Raw genomic sequence first — 21,919 nt, 5'->3', positions numbered from 1 at the left:
CGAGTTCGGCGTTCTCCACTCCCGTGCTTCGGAGAGCACGTTAAGCTGTCTTTTCCGGTTATCATCACCATAATTAATAGTTAAAAGACAACGAACACGCATCGGAGCAATTATATTCTGGATTTATATTAAAACACTTTTGAATTGTAACAATATTAATTTATTTAGCAGAGACGTATAAAAAAATATTTTATTTTACAAAATACATAAAGAACTATTACATTAAAAATAAATATATCTCGTAAAAATAAGTTTTCTAAATGGACCACATAGTCCGGCATCCTAATTTAGGATTTCATTATTTTTTATAACTAAATTATTTTTAACAATAGTAAAATATACGATTTAAATCATTTTACATAAGAGTTTAATATTTTAATATAATTTAATGGATTGTTTTTCCGTTTCATCTAATTACGAATAAGGTATAAGGAATTATGGTTAAAATCTATAAATTAAGTACCTACATTTTAAACTCACTGTATAGCACCCAACATTTATTTACAAATTCCGGAATCATTGATAAATTATAAAAAATATTTTATATTATACAGACAATAAATTATTTACTAATATATTTTTTTAATTATTTTTAACATTTTCCTATCATTATCACAGAAGGTAAAAATATTTTTTACCTGTTCTAGCGGGTAATTTTCATTAATTAGGTTTAAAATTATCACATACATAACTTACTCATTTTTCCGAACCGAATTTCCAAAAGTAAAGTCTGTTTAAAAAAAACTGTCTGTTTTAATAAAATTTAATTGTAAGGGCTGTAAGCAACATAACTCTTAAAATTAAATTTATAAACCATCTTATATTTAAATAAAGGTCTAATTTGATTTTCCATTTAATTTATAATTAAAATTATTAACCATAATATAAAATAGATTCTTTGCCGACAGGTAAAATTAATTACTTACATTTTTTTTATTTTACTTTATGTCCTAATATACATTCATTTTGCTAACAAAAAAAAGATTGACAATCCAGAGAAGTTTATTTATAATATTGATTAATAGTTATAATGTTAAGAATCTGAACCTTATAACTAAGTAAACTCAGAGAAATTGTTATGTTTTTAGATAACGGTGTCACAATAAATATTCAGCAAATTTGCACACAGTAATCTATAAAACATGTTTGTAATATATTTACATACCCAACTATATTTATTAATTTTAAACAAGTGAAGGTAATTTTGAATAATATAAATAGTTAACCATAATTACATTGCGTCATTTTTAAAAAAGCCTTTTTTAAGGTATATCTTAAAATAATTTATTAATGCTAGCTTCTTTGAAATTATGTTTATTTCAAGATCTACTTTTATCACAAAAGATATTTCAAAGTAATTATTAAATTTATATTTTAAAGCAACAATTTTATATTGCTCCTGCTTAAAATGTTCTATTTATTAAACGAGTTTTTTTAAAGGCTGCGATTTTTAATTGACTTATTGTTAAAGGTTTACGTCGTAACCAGCTTGTCGATCCAAGGTACAAATTTCTGTATATTTGTGTAAACTCCGGGCAAATGTTCTCGACCGCAACCAATGCCCCATGAGACTAGACCTATGAGGGTGCTTCGCCCCTGGTATTTCAATGTGAGAGGGCCTCCTGAATCGCCCTGGCAAGAGTCCCGACCTCCCTAAAGATATAAAATTTAGCATTATTTTAGCCACAGCACAGGTTTTCTATGGGGACAGCTGGAAGTGTTTGATTAGAATGTTACAATAAAGTAATTTTGTTTTATTTATTTTACCTTAACTTAAATGAATTTTGATATTTATTTTATTAAAGTATCACTATTACATGTATGCTTTAAGACTAACAATTCGATATTACGAGATAAAGTGAAATATATTTATAAATAAATATTTATAAATCAAATGATTAACGAATAGTTTCTGGTCTTATCTACAACACATAAAAGTTCGAAAACCATTTTTATAGTTGTAATTCACAGATCAAGCATTTAGCCTACCTGATGGTGAGTGGAAAACCATCGCCTATAAAAATATTAACACGTCACAGGCATGGAAGGAACAAGTCCTGCAAATTCATAAATCTGATGCCGAGGTGTTAAGCCTAATGTGCCTGCAAATAAGCCCTTCAGGTCGGAATACAATGCTGCTTGGTGGCAGAAATAATCATCGGTAGTACTTCCCGGGACGAGCTATATCATAAAAAGTTTTACTACTACTAAAAATAATAAAAATATATTTACTTATGAAAACATATTTTGATGTAAAAATAATAAACTATCTATTAAAGGTTGTCTTTTTAATCCCTGTTACCTGTCAGCAGGTAAGTTTCATTAATAACTGAAGAATAAATTACGAGTGTTTATTATTCTTACCTCTTTATATCCAGCGCACAGGAACACATCGTGTATGGTCTCCCGACGACCAGCGGCTCGGAACCAACGCTGACAACGCTCGTTTGGTATCACCTCCACATCCACCTCCTGGAATCGTTCAAAATTTAGCATATTAACAAATGCGTAATCAATATAATTGAAGGAATGCCTATAAGTAATTATTCACATTTGTAAATGGGGGCTATACTTATGCCATATCGCCTGTGTCACTTGGGACTCTAACAGAGTATTCTAACAATACCTAGTAGAAATGGGCGTCATAGTAAAGTTGATTTGAAACAAAGGAACTCGCATACATACGGGCAGCGACCCTGCTTAATGAGTGCAAGGCCGTGGGTTCGAATCCCACAAGTGGACAATTTTTGTGTGATGAACATGAATGTTTTTCAGTATCTGGGTGTTTATCTATACGTTATAAATATTTATATTAGTATAATATTCATAAAATTACTCATCAGTCATCACAGTAAACAAGCCACGCTTACTTTGAGACTAGATGGCGATGTGTGTATTGTCGTAGTATATTTATTATTTATTTATTATTTAAAATTGTAGTCAGTAGGCAGTGCTTTTGTGTATGAATGCCACTGCATTGAATGTCGTAGTATATTCGTTTATTTATTTGTTTACATGAATCCTAAAAACATAAAACTCCTTTTTGGGCTATCACGCACTAACACGTTCTTTATTCTATTATTGTCTTTGAACCGCTAATCGGATTTTAAAGTATTCTTTGTCGGTCTCCAGGGTGCCTTCTGCATCTTTACTAAATGGTTAAGATCAGTGCAGCGGTTGAGCCGAACATAGGTAACAACAAAAAAACAAACAGACACACTTTCACATTTATAATATTAGTATGCACATCGGTCCAAAGAGCTGAACTAGGTATAAAGGACAAAACGGCACTTTAATTGAGGCTATAAGATTATTATGTAAGGCAACACAGCTAACTAATCTAGGTTAAATTTTGCATAGAAACTTGCTCCCTGGAGACGGATGTAGGATACTTTTTATCCCGAGGATTTGTATAAAATTCACGTTAAGCTGATAATAAATTAACCTGTAATACTGTCGGCACGGTGCTCTGACCGTGTCGGGTCCGACCCCAGCCAGCGACGGTCGCCATTTTGCCAGCCAGCTTCATTTGCTTCTGCGGTAGACATACCTGAAAACCGTATAAATGTAGCAATTAGAATAAAAAGCGGTGACATGTCCAAAACACCATATCAGTTAGGTCATCGGTCACACTTTTTCCCGGCACCTTCAACTTTTCAGATTTATGTGCGTTTTAAGCAATCAAATACAACTTGCTATAACGGTTACTAAACCCGTCAAAAATCTCCTAATAATGTTCTTAAAGGTGAGTGAAGTCTAGCAATCCGCACTTGGCCTTTTCATTTTGAGAGAAGAACCATTGTGAGATACGTAATCACCCTGCGGAACGCCTGAGAGTTCTCCATAACGTTCTCGAAGGCGTGCGAAATCCACCAATCCGCAATAGGCCAGCGTGGTAGACTGCGACATTAACCCTTCTCGGGCCATGTAGTGGGCCTTTATGGGGTTTTTGATGATGATAATGAATTGGATTAAGTCTGTCTGACATCGTCCGTCTACTAAAACTATTTACCAAAGTAAACTGGTCTTCATATCGTCAATAAAATGCAATAGAGCATCTTTCTTCTTGTTTTTCCGGCAGCTTTCCGTGTGCATACTTGCAGTCCAAAACAAGAACGCACGTGATACTGGAATGCACGAGGTTGACAGAACAACGCGATACCTATCTAAGATCCACAATGATATTTCCGGCATCTTTGGCAAACATTTAAGCTTCTAGAACTAGCTAGAATACTAGCTATCCTAGCTCGTAAAGATCTACAACATCAGGGAATTTCGACGTACAATATGCGAAACGCCTACGTGCGGAAACCAGCCTAAAGAGAGAAGAAGGTATATAATCGAAACTTACTGGTAAAATATGCTGCTTGAAAACGACTTCTCTGTCCAGCTGCACCAAAGCCACGTCGTTCCTAAAGTCAGATGGTTCGTACGAGGGGTGAACTTCCTTGCGCTGCACAGCAAACTCTTCGTGGGAGTACCTCTCCCCCGCGTCTCTGACGTCCCACTCACCCAAACGCACTCGCAGTTGAGAGTTTGGCGTGCTGTAATTTAAAATGCAGAAACTTATGACTTTTCAAATTCAGCGATTCACTTAAAGAAAATTGTATACAATTTTAATTTTAAAGAAAATTGTATACAATTTTAATTTTAAAGAAAATTGTATACAATTTTACAATAAATTAATTTAAATTAATTTTACAATATACATATATATGGGCTGGCGAGGTTGAAGAATAAAAAGTAAATTTATTTCGGAACCGGCATTTTATATGCAATTCTCCTAGTCTGGGAAATAACACTTTAATGAAAATATAAAAACTTTTTCTATTTTTCCATCTCTAGATTTTTAGAGATGTCACTATGCATTGTCATCCAAACCAAACTGTTTGCAAAAATTCAGCTCAATAATACTGTTTATTTATTTTATTTATTTATTTCTACTCTTTATTTGTACACCACTCAGAAAAACCGAGACAAAAAAAAGAACAAACACATGAAGAATGAAGCAGGATACAAAAGGCGGCCTTATCGCTAAAGTAGCGATCTCTGCCAGGCAACCTTAGGATTAGGAAAACTAAAAAGAAAACAAATAGGTGGGGTACACTATTTAGTACATACATACGAATATCTACATACTAATACATAAACCAGACTACACAAATTAAAAAAAATACTATTGATAAATATAAAAAATAAATATACTAATACATATCTTAATATACCATAAATACTTAAATATGAGTTTGAGTAGATAAACAAATAATAATAGTCGTCTTTACTGAGCGAAATAATGAGCCTTAACAGCATTTAAAAAAATTGTATCGCAAGATTTGACCTAAACAAAGTACCATTACAAACATTGCAAGTTAGTAAAAGCTTGTAATGGACTATGTCAATAAACTCATTGTCACTGTCATCATCATATTATGTCTAATTAATTCTATTTACCAGCTCAAAACTCCTCTATCTATTTAGCCTAAACCATATGATCATACTATGAAATAAAAAAAAAAGTATTATGATACATATCACTTAATGATCTTAACTATTTTAATCTGTACCTAATAATAATAGTCAAGATCATCAGTTATTTATTTATCTATACTAGATATGCTAATCTATGAAAGATAGAACTAATACAGTGATAAAAATGATAATTAAACGAAAGTGATATAGTCATATATCTCTTTCTACATCACTATCTACGTCACTATATAATATGTCGTAAAATTTTAGCCGTTTCTGAATCCTATATAACACAATACACACCCTCAGCTGAGTAGCTTAGCACATCTCTTCTAATAAAGTTTCCACCTCAAACTTTACGGACTAAGTCAGTCTTTTAATTCAATTTAATTTCACTGCTTTAACTGTGATGTAAAAAATTGTAAACAATCTGCATGCCTGAAAATTCTACATAATGTTCTCAAAACCATGTGAAGTCTACCGATCCGCCAGTGTGGTTGACTGCGGTCTAATTCCTTCTGAGGAGGATACCTGTGTCCTGTATTGAGTTAATTATGATGATGACTAAAAAATTGCTTCATTATAAAATTATAAAAAAGCCATGATTAAAAAGTGCGGATTGTAATATGGAACTTTGAAAAGTAGAACAAAACTGCAACGTTTCCTACTAGATGGCGCTACAGCCGCTATAAGACTGATACAAATAAAATGGCATATACTAAATTCGGCATGTAGGAGAGCTTTGTTTGTCGCGATTGCCAGAGAGATATTGAGCAGATTCAAATTCTGTCGGTTCCGATTTTTTTTATAAAATTGATAATTCCTCCAAGTTAAGGTGGAAATAGGTAATAAAAATTATAAAATTACTTACGTAGCAACACAATGTGCGGCGGTGACAACCCATCTATCAGATATCAAAGCTCCTCCGCAAGCTAGCTTCTTGCTAAGGAAGCCAGATTTGATGAGAGCAGCCTGCCAAGGATGGGATCCGAATCCGGTGGAGTGGCCACCTACTATACGGTTCGATCTAGTGTAATGTTCCCCACAACCTGGAAATATTGAATTTTAAATTAAAGCAAATTATTACAAGCATAAATGAAAAAATAAAATCTATATTAAACAATTAATTACCTAAAACAAAACAGGAAAACAGACAAAAAACAATAAAATACTCATCATAGGTAAATGAAAACTGAACAAAATAATACTTAAATTGGCAAGGAAAAGCGTATGTATCGTGTAATAAACAAATATAAATCAAATAACAAATACATATAAAGTAACTTGTTAACGTGTTTTGGTTTACCTCAAATGTTTATGTTGAATTTTAATTTAAAGATTTACCTACCAGGTAAATATTGAAATACAAATTTAGTGAAGTTAAAATAATCGATTATAATAACGTTATTCAAAATGATCCTAAATTTAACCAAACCTAAATTTAACTAAATTTAATATAAACTTAGTAACCTGATTTGAAATCCTGAAAGCCTTTTTTTTATTTTATGTGGGAATAAAGAACATCATTTTATAAATTTAAAATGCATATAAAAATTTTCGGAACCGACAGGATTTGAACCTGCGCTGGCCGCGATTGCCAGAGAGTCGCAGGTTCAAATCCTGTTGGTTACGAACAATTTATAATATTGATAATTCCTAAATTAATTATGAAAAAGAACAGTATAATTGGTCGTCAGGAATGACTAAATCGAGCGTTGTATTTTAGAACAAACTTACTCAAAACCAAACTTGACAAACAAAAAGTAAATGCATGTAACTTTATTTACACACAAGGTATGTAAATCATAAGCCATTAATGTAAGGTTAAGCCATGTCATGTCAAAAATGTATTAGTAAACGAACAAGGCTAAGTTTTGTCTTACCAAAAAAAAACACTTTGCATGACGTTATTTTCGGGTCTCAACAGAGCTACTACGATTTGATAATATATTAATAAAAAAATTAAAAAACCCCAGACTTTCAAACCGCAAATCCACCACAAAATGGCGATTTTTTCACATCTTTTTCCTCAATATGGGTACCAAATATAAGGATTTGACTAGTTGAATAATGAACAGTATAGTGTAAGTCGGGGGTTTTTTAAATTTTAAATTTATACATTATTAAAGTTATTGTATATTATTGTTGAGGTGATAGTAGAGTGTCTACATTAATCTAAAGCTACCAGGATGCCAGAAGTGCCCTAGTCTGAAAGGAAGCCCAAAACAATTTTAGCTGGGCTAAAACTCATTTTACTTAAGTATATTGCTCTTCAAATGCCTTCATGTGTCAATGCTAGAAGTTGTTTGCAAGTACTTAAATATTTAAAAAAAAAACAAGCAAAGAAAATTTTACTAACACTAATTCGTTGAAATAATCTGCCCCGGCCTTTTCTGTTACACTAAACTGCATATGTTCAAAAACTATATATCATGCTATTTAAGAAAAGTACAATTCAATGAAATCAGTAAAGCTTCATCCACGCTTGTGAGAGCCTAAGCGTACTAAAAAGCCGTACTAAAAGCGAGTGCTGTACCAACAAACAGAAAGGTGCGTGATGATCATGAAAACGCTGTGCGATATTAAAAAGCAGTAAGAATACAAACGGCCCAGAATTTTCTAAGGACACTCAAGATCTCCATGTCCTAATTTAGGAACACAAAAAATGTAAATTGCGACACGTTAAAGAAAAAATAATAACCAACATCTTTAATTATTGAATATAATTCTGTTTTAATTAATTACCGTTTAAGATGAACTTTTTTTTTTATTCTTCAAAAACTTTTATGACAGTTTTTGTTTTGATATGAATTGAAATGTTTTTTTTTTAGTTCAACGTTAACACTAATGCCCGTTTTCACTAATGATGAACAAGGTAACGTAGTAGTTATCACCTAAGAGCTGGTGAAACGTTTTTTCTGTGAACACCACCTAAATTTATTTAGGCGATGCCTAGATTTAGTGAAAACGAGTTTAAGTCATCTTTTTGTCAGGTGATCTTTAGTTCTTGAGTGATTAGGAATTTAAGAAACGTTACACTCTAAAACCCTGATTTCACATACAAATATTAGATGAGTCTACGCGTGAAATTACACTGTCGCTAGTAATGTGTGATATCGTGTGTAAACTAATCTCTGAAAAATATACATTTTCACTAACCTAATTCTTGAGTGTCCTTACCATCTTTAGAAAGAAATTAAAGATAACCCGATTCACAAAACTCATCTCACCCGGGTAACTAGGTTTCTGCGGCTTATGAACACTCGTGTGAACAGGAACGTAATCATCAGTACCACCTTCCGGTTTGTTTACCCCTACGTTATCCGTGTAAAAGCCATCAGGCGCATGTGTAGTACTTTCATGGTAAGACGGTTTGACGTGGTAGAAATTGTTCTGATTATAATCTATGCTCCAGTCAGGTTTTGGTCGGTTCGAACCGGTTTGATCTGGATTATACTGGTTTGTGGTTGGTTTCGGGCGGTTCGAACCGGTTTGATCTGGATTGAACTGGTTTGTGGGTCGGTTGTAGTGCGGTTTCGGCCGGTTCGGCTCCGTGTAGATGATGATTGGATCGTCGTACGGTGTATTAGTATGGTAGTCGAATGTTTCGTGGGGCAGTGAGCCGATCAGTTCTATTAGGTCACCTGTTGTGTGAGAGTTTGCGTTTTACTACGTGTTTGTAGGTATTATGTAAAGTAAATGTTTTACTAAACGTAAAATATCGTTAATTTAAAATCCATACAACGAGCAATTCTTGTATATGTATATATAATCTGAATTTCGGCAACGGCTCCATCGGCTTTCATGAAATTTAGCATGGATATCGGGGGCGATAAATATATAGGTTAAATTTTTAGAAAACCTCGTTTTATCCATGTTTTCAGGCAACGAAATACTGCTCCAATATAATTAGAATGCCAAGGTAGATTTCGCTACCGTCTACGAGGTTTATAATAGCTCAGATGGGAAATCGAGCGGTCCCGAAACTAGGAAACCCCCCGGTCCGAGTCGCAAGAGAAATAAACTTGTATTAACGTCACCAAATAGTTTGGATTTGCGGGATTTAGTAGGTAAATACAAGTATATAGGTGAAATACATTTTTAGTTATGATGGGGTTGGGTTATTCACATAGGTATGGCTGGTGCGTCCACTGTACTTGGCTTTGAATAGAAGTTGCATCACATCTTGTTATTACACCACCACGTGACAGCAATATCATCTGGTAAGTGGTGATGCAGTCTAAGAAGGTAGCGGGCTAACCTGATATGGGTATGGCAGTTATATTAAATCCTAACCGGTTTTCTACGCACTATCGTACCGGGACGGTAAATCGTATGCTGGCACTTCTTTTTCGTTAGGTAGCAACGAGATAGCCACAAGAGAACATTCAGAAATTTTAAATTCCTTAATTGCCCCTTTCGGGCGTTGAACTAGAGACTTCTCACTAAAAAGACTACAGTGCTTACAACTATGTAGCAGTTACATGTTTTAGGGTGATTGATGTACCTATAGGTTTTTTTCTTACTTGTCTTACGGTATGCAAAAACAGCTTTCTTTTAAGTAAATTTTAGTTTAAAATATGATTTGAGAAATAGTTAATATTTTTTTTTTTTACTACAATACACAAATCGCCAGTAAGCGTAGCTTGTGTTATGGGTACTAAGATGACTGATAAATATTTTTATGATTAGTATACATAAATACTTATAATATATATATAAACACCCAGACACTGAAAAACGTTTATGTTCCATCACACGAAAATTTTCCAGTTGTGGGAATCGAACCCACGGCCTTGGACTCAGAAAGCAGGGTCGCTGCCCACTGCGCCAATCGGCCGTCAATAGTAAAAATAATACATAAAAAAAAACTATTTTTATTCTATTTTTTTTTAGTGTATTGTACAAAATATTTTATATAATTTTTATTAATGCATAACTATAACCTAAAATAAACTATTTAAAAACTAAATAAAATCTAAAACGTCCTCGAAACCACCGCAGCGAGGCACAGTTCCTAATATGCTGGCAGGTTCCTAATATTCTAATATCAGCACGGTCTCTTTTAGATGGCATTTGGTCTAAAAGTGTGTCAAAAGTTTTTTTGCAAATAATGTCGTCCCACTGTCTCTGTGAAGAAAAAGAAACCGGCAAAATACTGGGACTAAGAGCAGACCAACTATTTCTTGCCTCTGCCAAGTATGACACTTCTAATTCTATTTTTGATTTTAACACAATTGTTTTTAAAACCAACTTTACACCACAAGAGAGATAGATATAGGTTAGGTAAGGTTTAAAAAAAAAAATGGTTTATACTTAAAAATTTGAGCTGCAATGTACGAGTTAAGTACGTACTTATTCCCCTGCTGAACGAATTCATACTTTTTCCAATCTTAGAATGTTGTTGTTGTCAGAGTCTACTTCGCATAATTATAATAGTGTTTTTATTTTACATAATAACGAACTTGTGTAGAATTCGCATGGCCCAGTTCCCAAAGGTATATTTAGAACGGTGTCAATTTTGACACATTTCTCAAAATGAAGCAACTAAATTAAAACCTAGTCTTGAATACATAACACAAACAAATCAAATCTAAAGCAAAAGATTTGACGAAAATTTAACTAACTTGGGGTGCTTGAATTGTAAACCCCGCCCCGGAAAATGCAGCGGTGATAGATCCCACTAGGTGGACAACTAACACCCCGACTTGTTTACAGCCGCTTTATAGTGGTTGTCTATCGATTGAGACAATTAAGATGATAATGAATTACTCTGAATAATTTTATTTATATTATTTTAATAAGAAAAAAGCGCTGGCGCTACTTTGGATGGAGCTTGAGTTCTCTTTCAGGAAACGAATCCCAGCACGAAAAGTTATGTGCGTTTTAAGTAATTGAAACATCACTTGTTTCAAAGGTGAAGGAAATCATCGTGATGATACCTGCATGCTCAGAATGATATAAATTTTTAAAATTTAAAAAAAAAAAATTATATCATTCTTTTTGTTTTTCATTTATTTACATATTTCTTTTTTTCCTTTAATAAAAATATATAATTTATATAAAATATATAATTTTGACAGTTAAATTGTGAAACGTTTGTTAATAAGACCATAGATATAGGGAAGACACTGCCTCCTGTAATACAGTTTAAACTACCGCAGGAGACGGGCTTCACACTAATGTTTCCTTTTTTTGATAAAATAAAGATATTATTATTATTATAAACATTATAAGTTTAATTAACGTTCTATTGCGCAAAATACTTCTTTCTGATAAGAGAAAGGGTTTTAGAGTATAGACCGAGCTGCTCCAATGAGGATCTGTGGGTAACAGCCACACCAAAAGACATGGCTATAGATAAATAAATTGTTAGTTTTTGAGTTAAACTAAATGCCGCCTTTACATGCTTGGTGTTTGCCAGAAACTCCAAACACGGACCAAACACCGACCACAATCATCCAACACAAAACGACATCCCCATCCTCATCCCCAGGCGAACGCGTTAGTATATTCCGGATGGGCAAACATGGCGGAGGAATATGTATGTTATGGCAGCGATTATTTGCGGGTTCAATTTTTTTTTAATTACTTTATTGAATAACAAAGCGATTCAAATTGATTCCCCATTACAATAGTAATTGTAATTAATTATGCTAGGTGTTGTGATTACATTCCAATTAATGCCGTGACATTTAATCCATTGAATTGTGGATTGTCTGATCAAGACCAAATTTCTAAGGCCCGATTTCACCATTGAAACTAAAGGCGATCAAGCAAGCTCAGGTTATGCGTTAAACTGAGATTAGGAAAACGTTGTATTAAAACTTTCTAGTTAGTGTAAGTGGCCCTGCCGCACTAAGATGTAAAATAAATAAAATCTGCTTATTAAAACGGCCGATTCCCACAACTGGAAAATTGTTGTGTGATGAACATGGATGTTTTCCAGTGACTGGGTGTTTATATTTTTTTATATTCATTAGTCCTCTTAGTACCCATAACACAAGCTACGCTTACTTTGGGCGATGTGTGTATTGTCATAGTATATTTATTTATTTAAGAAAAAAAAACAATTAATACTATAGTACTAGCTGTTTCCCACATTCTTCGTTCGCGTTTATTACGGTTTTTTACTGTATGCCAAAAATCAAGTTGATCAAAAATAAAGTCGTCCGAAGGCTTATTTGGGGCTTAAAGTTAAGACAACCAAACACACTTATAATATCAGTAAGGATATAAAAAACCTCCTAATTACAGTACATCGCTGACCACTGCAGACAGCAGGTCGACAAGCTAATATATAATAATAATATAATAATATTTTGTTTATTGTTCAATAAAACATAGGTACAATTTACATTACATCTGCACAATAGGTATAACTTATATTAATGTTAAAATTAACACGGATAGACAGAAATCAACTGTCCCTAAGCTACGTATAAACCTGTGTTATAGGCGACAGTGCTCTCCTTGTAAATATGGCTCGTTTAAAACAAAAAGTAAAAAAATAAAGATATCAATTCGCAGGTAACGCTGGTAAGCTAACCGAAGACTCACGCAAACATTACCAACTTCCACTTTTTTTTTTCAATAAAACGGCCAAATGGTTGAATCATCTGACATGAATGACAGGCGTTATTAATTACACAGATTGTATCATCATCGATGTTTCCTGCCTTCATCATTTGTTATGCAAGCTCTTATGCTATCGGTTATTTGATCACTAATTTCGCTTGTAACATCCGTTTTTTAGAGTTATACAAGAACTTAATCATTCCTAAGGCATTATTGTGTATTAATTTGATTATACAATTTAATTCATCATTCTTAAGGCATGATTGTGCATTAATTTGATTATACAATGTTGTTGTATATTTATCAGACACTAGCGGTACCTCGCGACTTCATCCGCGTATAAGTCAACCTTAAAATATTATAACGCCACCACTTAAAATTTTGCATTATACAAAACTCTAACCTAAACTAAATTGACGGATCTAATTAGTATTTTTACTCTTTAGACACAGAATTATAAACATACAGTACCCTCATTCAGCCATTTTTGCATGCAGCGCATTGTGTCCAAAAATTGTAAAAACGCCTCGCACGTCTCACTGCGGAATATTGTTAGCTCATAAATTTTTCCCATTTACCGCATTTTATGGTTTTTTTTTTTTTTTTTTATTTTTCTGCAATCACACCCGATGGTAAGCGATGATGCTGCCTAAGGTGTAGCGCGCTTGCCTAGAAGATGTCTATTCACTCTTGATTTGAAGGACCTACTCATATTGTAGATACTGCGGAAAATGGAAGCTGGAAGGGCATTCCAGATCCGAGCGGTGCGGATCAGAAACGAACATGCAAAGCGCTTCGTACGCGTCCGCGGTGTATCGACCACGTAGGGATGCAGATCCTTACGGTGCCTCGCGGTTCGATGGCAAAAGATTAGAACATTAGAGGTAAAATGGAATTAAGTGACTATCCGCCTGTTCGAGAAACATTACTAAAGTGGAGTGGTTTTTGATGCTTCAATATTGGTCGTGTACACGGTTTCTGTATTGTCTTAATTCTGTGCCTTTACCATTGCAAACAGCGTGGAAAGGACATCACTAAATATAAACATTTTTTTAATGGTAGGTTATATTATTTTATATTTTATTTATATTGCACGGAAAACCTTTTCCTATAAACAAAACAACATATCGCAGTGCATACAAGGGACACGTCGTGCAAACTGCCGCCGGGGCCACCTGAGGCGTGGGTTTTAAACCTCATGTACCTTTTATAACCATGCCCTTCAGACCGGAACACAGATATGCTGCTAGGCGATATAATTAAGCATGGCGTCAGTATTTTCGGACAAGTTATGGCGCTAAAAGCTCTACTATCATTCATCATCATCACCATCATCATATCAACCCATTAGCAGCCCACTACAGGGCACGGGTCTCCTCCTACAATGAGAAGCGCTTGAGGCCGTAGTCCACCACGCTGGCCCAGTGAGGATTGGTGGGCTCCATACATCTTTGAGAATATTATGGAGAACTCTCAGGCACGCAGGTTTCCTCACGATATTCCTCTCCCTCACCGTTGAAGCATATTTTAATTACTTACAACAGAAATACCTCAAAAAATGGGTTAGAGTCGAACTCAGCCCCCCAAAAGTGAAACCGAAGTCCTACGCATTGGGCTATTACAGCTTTTACTATTACTAAAACTTTTCAATTCAGTTTAGATTGAAAATTTATGTACAGCAGAACTGGCGCCCAGATACAAAACAAGATCACAAATTAACTATGAGAAAGCGATTACAAAATAAACTAATGGCTAAGTTAAATCTCTATTTAAGAGAAATCCAGAGAAAGTGTTATAGTATGCTTAGTGGAGCGTTAAGACAATAGTACATAGGCGACATGAAAAAAACCCGTAATTGCATATCCGGTGAAGGTCATACGAGTTTGGAAAGTGCACTAATATATGTTATTATTCAAACTCGCAAGTACGCTAATACATATTCAATTTAATTCAATTAAAACTTTCTTTGTTTTCTATTAGCTCTACCCTGCGATTTCCCAAGCGTTTAATTCTAAAATATTATTCGTAGCTAAAAATATATACAGTGATTTTTGTAATGTCGAATATCAACAGACAGACGATATTTTAAATAGTTTAAATTACACTACACCATTCAAAATAAACAAAGTTAAATCAATTATAAAAATGTTCATTTCTTTAATAATGTAGAAATATTTTATTTTGTTATATTTTAATAAATTTTATTTAATTAGACAAAACTTTCAATGTATAAAATACCCTTTTTCTATTTTAACTGTCGTTTTTTCTACAAACTTAGAATAGGGCGAAAGATAAAATTTTTGAAAACCTTTTTATCTTGTTACGCCAAAGAAGTATAACTTCTAACGCATGTATAAGTACACACACATTATTTATAAAATATTTTAATTATCCTAACTGACACAACCTACGGCCCATGAGCTGATAAATGTTAAGTGTTATAAAAACGTTTTTTTTTAAGTCTACTACTTCTAATATCCATGAAACATGCTTTAAACAGTTTACTACTTTAGAAAAAATAATAGATAAAAAAGACAATGAATATATCCCGATCCAATCTTTCATTCATCAGTTTCATTCCACTACAAAAGTTGAGAGCTTCCGCTAGTTGTTCAGAAAAATGTCTTCTTTAAATTTGTACACTTCTACGATATAAGCGATATAAACGTGGTAGAAATAATGTAAGATGAGTATAAAATGCAAATTGCATTCTCAATTCGTTCACCTTTTTCGAAGACCCGGTTCTTGATGATTGCGTAACATTGAAAAAAACCGGGTCATCTATTCAAATCCGTGTTGCATAATAAAACAATTGCTTTTTGCGCGAGAAAGTGCAGTTAATAATAACACATTACGAAATCGGGCGAAGAAGAAAATTGGTCGAATTAAAACTTTATTACAGTTCCGGAATACACTGGTTCATTAATTTGCAATGGAGTTCGGATAATGGGCGCGTAAACTTGATAGATGTATGTTAATTGGGTGGTACAAGTTATAGCCTAGTAGGGTGTATAATAAATATTTAAATATGTAAAATAATCGAGCGGCAATAACCTACCGGTTTAAGACTTTCTCCGGTCATTAAGATTTTCGGGACCAAGTTTATGCCCGGCACGCTTCTCTAACTTTTCGGCGTTACTTACGTTTAACCAAATAACATATTACTAGTTCACCACGCAACGTGACACGGGTCTCCTTTCAGAGTGAGAAGGGTTTAGGCCATAGGCCACCACATTCTGATCTTCATACAAGTTCTTGAACGATGTTTTCACCAAGCATATTTTAATGTTTGAAAAGACTCATAACTTAGTAAAGTCTTATACTGGGGATCGAATTCAGTACGCGTTACAACAAAATGGTAAAGCACAGGCATGCTGTTTTCCAGTCACGAAGTTTTGCTTAACCGTTAGAGCTAGAAATATTTAAGTTCTTAAAATCACTCATTATCTCTGTAAAGTAAGAGGTGCTGTGGATCAAACTTCGCCTCCCAAAAACTGAGTCTGAAATCTGCTACGCCATTACCCGTGAATTTTACCCGCTAAATGCGAAAGTGCCGTGGCCTAGACGTAAAGGCACGCGGCTTGAACGGTGTCTCTCGTAACTTGTACCGTACGAGGATGTGAGAGAGAGTCCATTGTATTCATACATAACTCTACGTTTCATAATCCAACGTCTTATGAATAAACATTGCGAACCTTTTGTTTCGTCGCGCAATATAATAATTTGGGTCAACCAATTTTGAAATATTTCGCCTTTTTGGTCACAGAATGACTTCTTGGTGATTATTTTGAAATTCTCTGTGACGACATTCAAAAGGATTTGTTTTAATGTGTTTTGTGTTTAAATTAAATGATGTATTGTTTGAATAACGATTTTTTCTGGGCTAATCTGTTTGCGAATATAAAAAAAATATAATAGATAATGTTTTATTAAAAAATGTAACTGCTACGTTTTTAATTTTCTGAGGTTAGAGGCTCTGGCTTTGGCTTCCTTCCTACCGACATGCCGCCAACGATTTTGCATTCCGGTACGCACGATTACGCTTAGAAACCGATTAAGGGTCGGGTTTAATATACCACCCTAACACACTACCATCTTAGAGTTCTTAGACTGTATCAAACGTATCAACGGCTAGGGCTAAATTGACGATTTATCATAACTGTTAACAAATTACCGCCTCACTACCGACCACGGGCTTCTCAGAGTGAGAAGGTTGCGTAGTCCACCACGCTGGCCAAGTGACGATTCATAGACTTCCAATGACAAACACACACACACAAACGCAACTCAACTAGACATACATATTGTAATTATCTTTGGTAAACCTATATAACTTTATTCATTTCAATTTGTATATTATGTTATGGAAGAGCGGGGCTGCCTGCCACAAATGCTAGTAGTAATACATGAAACTTACTAGGATGACCCCAATTTCAATGTATTATTTTGCTGTGTGAAACGAGATATTTTTTTTTTTGTTTTTGAGGACATTGTAAAGAACTCTTTTTTTCCTTTACCGTTACAGCAAGTTATATTCAATAGCTTGAGACGCACATAACTCCGAAATTTAGAGGGAAGTGTTGTGGATTGAACTCTGGAAGTGAGGCCGTAGTCCTAGGCAGTATGCTATTCGCTCATCAAGCGATTGAATTTAGCCAATACATATAGATATATTTGAAAATATAATGTATGATGAATTAATAAACTTTAATTGTAGTCCAGAGAAAATAGTAGGATTTACATTGATTAAGAGGATTTACAGTGGAATTAAATAAATAAAAAACTTACTAGCGTTATGTACTAAAGGTGCGATCTCGGTGGGTCGTTCAGTGGTTTCCTTGACTATGCAGCACGACCAGATCATGCCACCGGAGCACAAGTCCATGGGCTTACCACCGTTGATAACGCACGATATGCTGAGGCCGCAGGAGAATCTGGCGCCTCGATAGCGACACGACTGCGGTATCACTGGAAATAAAAAATAGGCTTATTTATTTATTTAGTTATTTATTTAGCCACGCACCCCAATTCGCCACCCCAATAAATAAATTAAATAAAAAATAAATAAATTTAACAACAAGTAATAATTACAAAAAAAAAATTGAATTAAAACATAAAAATAAGCTATATAAAATTAAGAATTAAAATAAAACAAAAATCAAAAACTCAATAATAATTCAAAAATTCAAAATTCATTTATTTCAAGTAGGCCTAATATAAGCACTTTTGAAACGTCAAGTCTGTCTGTTTGTAGTGATTCTACCACCGGTTCGGTAGGCAGATTCTACCGAGAAGAAGCCGGCAAGAAACTCAGCAGTTGCTCTTTTCCAACATCCACAATTTACATTTTGCATTTTAACATTCATTTTTCTATCTTGTGAGAGCTGAAAGCGGAGCCGGATGCTTCCAAGCAACCTTGTCATTAAAAAATTCATCAATTGTATAGTAACCGCGCTGTAATAAATGTGTTTTAACAAATTCTTTAAACTTGTGCATTGGCAGGTCCAAAATCACCTTAGGAATCAATAAAAACAAAACATTAAAATGCTTAAGCGCCGTAAATACTCCGTTATTTGTAATGATTACGTTTTTGCGGCGCTTGCGTTTGAGACTCTGGGCCCGTGGTCTTCGGTCTTTTATTAACATCGTGTCCCAAAAATTGTTCCTTACGTCTGGTGACCCAGGAGCTGGCGCTTATTTAGCCCAACGGCTAAGTCTAGCAATTCAAAGGGGCAATAGCGCCAGCATTTAGGGTACCATGCCCATAAGAGAACAGTTAGACGGCTTATATTTATTGAGAATATTAATTTTATAATAGCTTATATTTAAACATTCAAACGTATAATTATTATCTTAGATCACTAATGTATACTAATATATAGAGATGAAGAGTTCGTTTGTTTGTTAGTTAGTTTTTTGTTTGTTTACTTGAACGCGATAATCTCAGGAACTACTGGTCCGATTTGAAAAACTGTTTTAGTGTTTGATAGCCCATTTATCGAAGACTATAATAATAATTAAAATTATTTTAGTATTAATTAATTATATTATAGATATAATTTTACTATGGTATATTTTGATATTAATTTTAATAATTTTTAAATTATATCGTAATTCGTTGCGTAAACAGACATACGCAGAAAGTCCTTTGATGTAGAGAACATGAAGTGTTCATATTTGCGTCACGCCACATTTACCTCCGGGGGTTTTTTTACCCTACAAGTTACCCCTTGACTGTAATCTCACCTGGTGGTAAGTGATGAGTCAGTCTAAGATACGTGCTAACCTGTTAGGGAGCATGGTAGTTATACTCCTAATAAGTTTCTACGAAACATCGCACCGGAACACTAAATCGCTTAAAGGCAAGTCTTTGTCGGTAGGGTGGTAACTAGCCACGGCCAAAGCCGGTCCAGATCAGAGAAAATTCACAAATTATAAATTACCACATTGTCCCTGCCGGGAATCGAACCCGGAACATAAATTCACAGCGCTCACCGCTTCGCCAGAGGCGTCATCGATCTTGCCTCACGCACTTTTATTCTTGACGACCGTCAAGAATAAAAGTGCGTGAGGCAAGATCGATGACCAAATAATGAGTTATTTTTTAAAAGAGATTTATATGACAGGAAAACGCACTTATGCTTATCATTGCGCATAATATAAATCTCATTAGATATACATATATCAAGAAAATGTAAATAATTGCGCGTAAATGTAACAATCGCGTGCTCGACATCATATACAATAGATCATCGAGGATCAGCGTAAATACATCGAGAGTTTACAATCAACGTAGACGATAAGATATTGTAAATGGAATATAAATAATACAAATTTATAGCCACTCATCATACTCCCGACCCACCGCATCGTATAGCGCGACTACGCTTTTAATTCTTTTTCTCGGTTTCTAAAGGTCGTAGCGCGTTGCTAGATAGCAGTGGCGTGCACTCCATACATACACAAAAGCACTGCATACCCTAACATTGATACATAACTCGTATAGGAGGATAATTTGTGCCGTTTTATGCAATTTTCCTGGTGTATGCATACCCTGGTAGGAAACCCTGTGCACGCCACTGCTAGATAGATAGCCTACTCCAATAATTGGACTAAAAAATGCAACAAAATTTTAGGTACAAATTAAAGCACTGGTTTCTATCTAAATCAAAGCTATTTAATATCTTAGTTCTAGAGATAAGCGTATTGAAACAAACAAAATAATAAACTCTTTAGGTTAATTATTAGAACTATATTCCTCCGGCGACATTGCCCTCATTTATTTCGGTTTCTATAAAAACCCGTAAGAACTGTTTTATTGAAATAAAATTTTAGCGCACTAGCTGCGCCGAGCAAACCAATGATGGATAGATGTACGGATATATCATGAAAACGACGATGTAAGAGGGAAATATTGTATATTTTATAGATGTAGCTAAAAACTTCCGAAGATATTTGAATCTGTCGTACGATATTTTACCTGTATCGTACATAATAAACCGTCTCACACGTATTTCATTCACAGTAAAAGTGCAGTGAAACTGATCGGTAAGTGAATCTCGGCCATTCACCGCCATATCGATCGAGTCGCGTGCGCTATGCTTATGTAATAAGAGAATTTGCGATACACATGGCGTCACAGCGTACGTGATGTTTGAGAGGTTATTGCAATTTTAGAAGTATTAAGTATTGTAAGTTCTTTGCTGGGATGGGTATATGCTAACGTGATACCGAAGGTAATTTTAGACCTACCTTTAGCTAAGTTTAAACAATGTATTAAAACACATTTAATCAACCGTGGTAACTATACGATTGATTAATTCTTTAACGACCAGGCTTTAACGATCAAAGAAATACTGGGAAAAAACGCGGTCAGTGCGGGGTAGTGCAGGGCACGATAAGTACTGTTCCTGAAAGCAGCAGCAAGTAACCTACCTAGCTTCTATACACTGTCGTGACGCTGTGTGGACGATGTCGGCATCAACGATGATATCAAAGGTGTCGAAGGCAGACTTTTGACTGCAATCTCAATGATGATATGCCATAGGTGTATCATCATCTCAACCAATAGACGTCCACTGCTGGACATAGGTCTTTTGTAGGGAGTTCCGAATTCCACGGTCTTGTGCCGCCTGAATCCAGCGACTACCTGCGACGCGTCTAATGTCGTCCGTCCACCTCGTCGGGGGTCGACCAACGCTGCGCTTACCAGTGCGGGGCTGCCATTACAGCACTTTAGGACCCCAACATCCATCCCTTCTCCGAAATATGCCCCGTCCATTGCAACTTCAGGTAACTCGGTCGGTAACTCTCGTTCTTCTACGGATCTCCACATGTCTGATTTGATCACGTAGAGATACTTCTAGCATAGCTCACTCCATAGCCCGCTGAGTGACTCTGAGCCTTCTTATGAGGCCCATAGTTAACGACCATGTTCGGAGCAAAGGTCATCGCTGCCAACACGCACTGGTATAACATAGGTGTATAATAACCAATATTAAACCATCTTTTTGTTTTCGCTCATGTCATTCTAATCTTTAGAGAGAGAATCCAGATATCGCAACTAAGAAATAAAGCCAACTTGTTATATTTCACTTCTATTCTTTGCTCATTTATTAACTTTGTAGTGGTGTGCAAATGAACAGTACAACTAAATAACGATTTGATTACTTCACTACGACATCATCAGTATCATAATTATATTACACAGGAAATAATTAGTACCTCCTATTACCTTTCACAAATCCTCTGAGATGAGTTGAGAGAAAGCCTACCATATATCACGTAATCAGTTTGACAATTCGCTGTACAGCTTGTTCTTACTGTTTTAATAGTTAACTTGCAACAATATGTTGACAGTTAAACAGTGATC

At 34.8% G+C, this 21,919-nt stretch overlaps 1 protein-coding gene across 2 annotated transcripts in view; it reads right to left on the bottom strand.

The window, feature by feature from the left end:
- Positions 1-1,379: 1,379 nt before the first annotated feature.
- LOC120624948 (serine proteinase stubble-like) overlaps positions 1,380-21,919 on the bottom strand; it is a 54,782-nt gene continuing 34,242 nt past the window's right edge. Inside the window, exons 13-19 of one of the 2 annotated variants that reach the window (XM_039891788.1) lie at positions 17,836-18,015; positions 8,700-9,113; positions 6,341-6,518; positions 4,352-4,544; positions 3,446-3,550; positions 2,365-2,472; positions 1,380-1,653 (exon numbers count right to left, since the gene is read on the bottom strand). In XM_039891788.1, coding sequence (XP_039747722.1) covers positions 1,474-1,653; positions 2,365-2,472; positions 3,446-3,550; positions 4,352-4,544; positions 6,341-6,518; positions 8,700-9,113; positions 17,836-18,015 — 1,358 coding nt within the window. In that variant the 3' untranslated portion in view covers positions 1,380-1,473. Of the gene's footprint in view, positions 1,654-2,364; positions 2,473-3,445; positions 3,551-4,351; positions 4,545-6,340; positions 6,519-8,699; positions 9,114-17,835; positions 18,016-21,781; positions 21,859-21,919 lie in introns of those variants that run through there. The other variant, XM_039891787.1, reaches the window with a different exon arrangement.

This window comes from Pararge aegeria, chromosome 7, assembly GCF_905163445.1.
Source record: "Pararge aegeria chromosome 7, ilParAegt1.1, whole genome shotgun sequence".
Classification (NCBI taxonomy): domain Eukaryota; kingdom Metazoa; phylum Arthropoda; class Insecta; order Lepidoptera; family Nymphalidae; genus Pararge; species Pararge aegeria.
The sequence above is the reverse complement of the archived record's forward strand: the minus strand, read 5'-3'. Positions and strand labels throughout refer to the sequence as shown.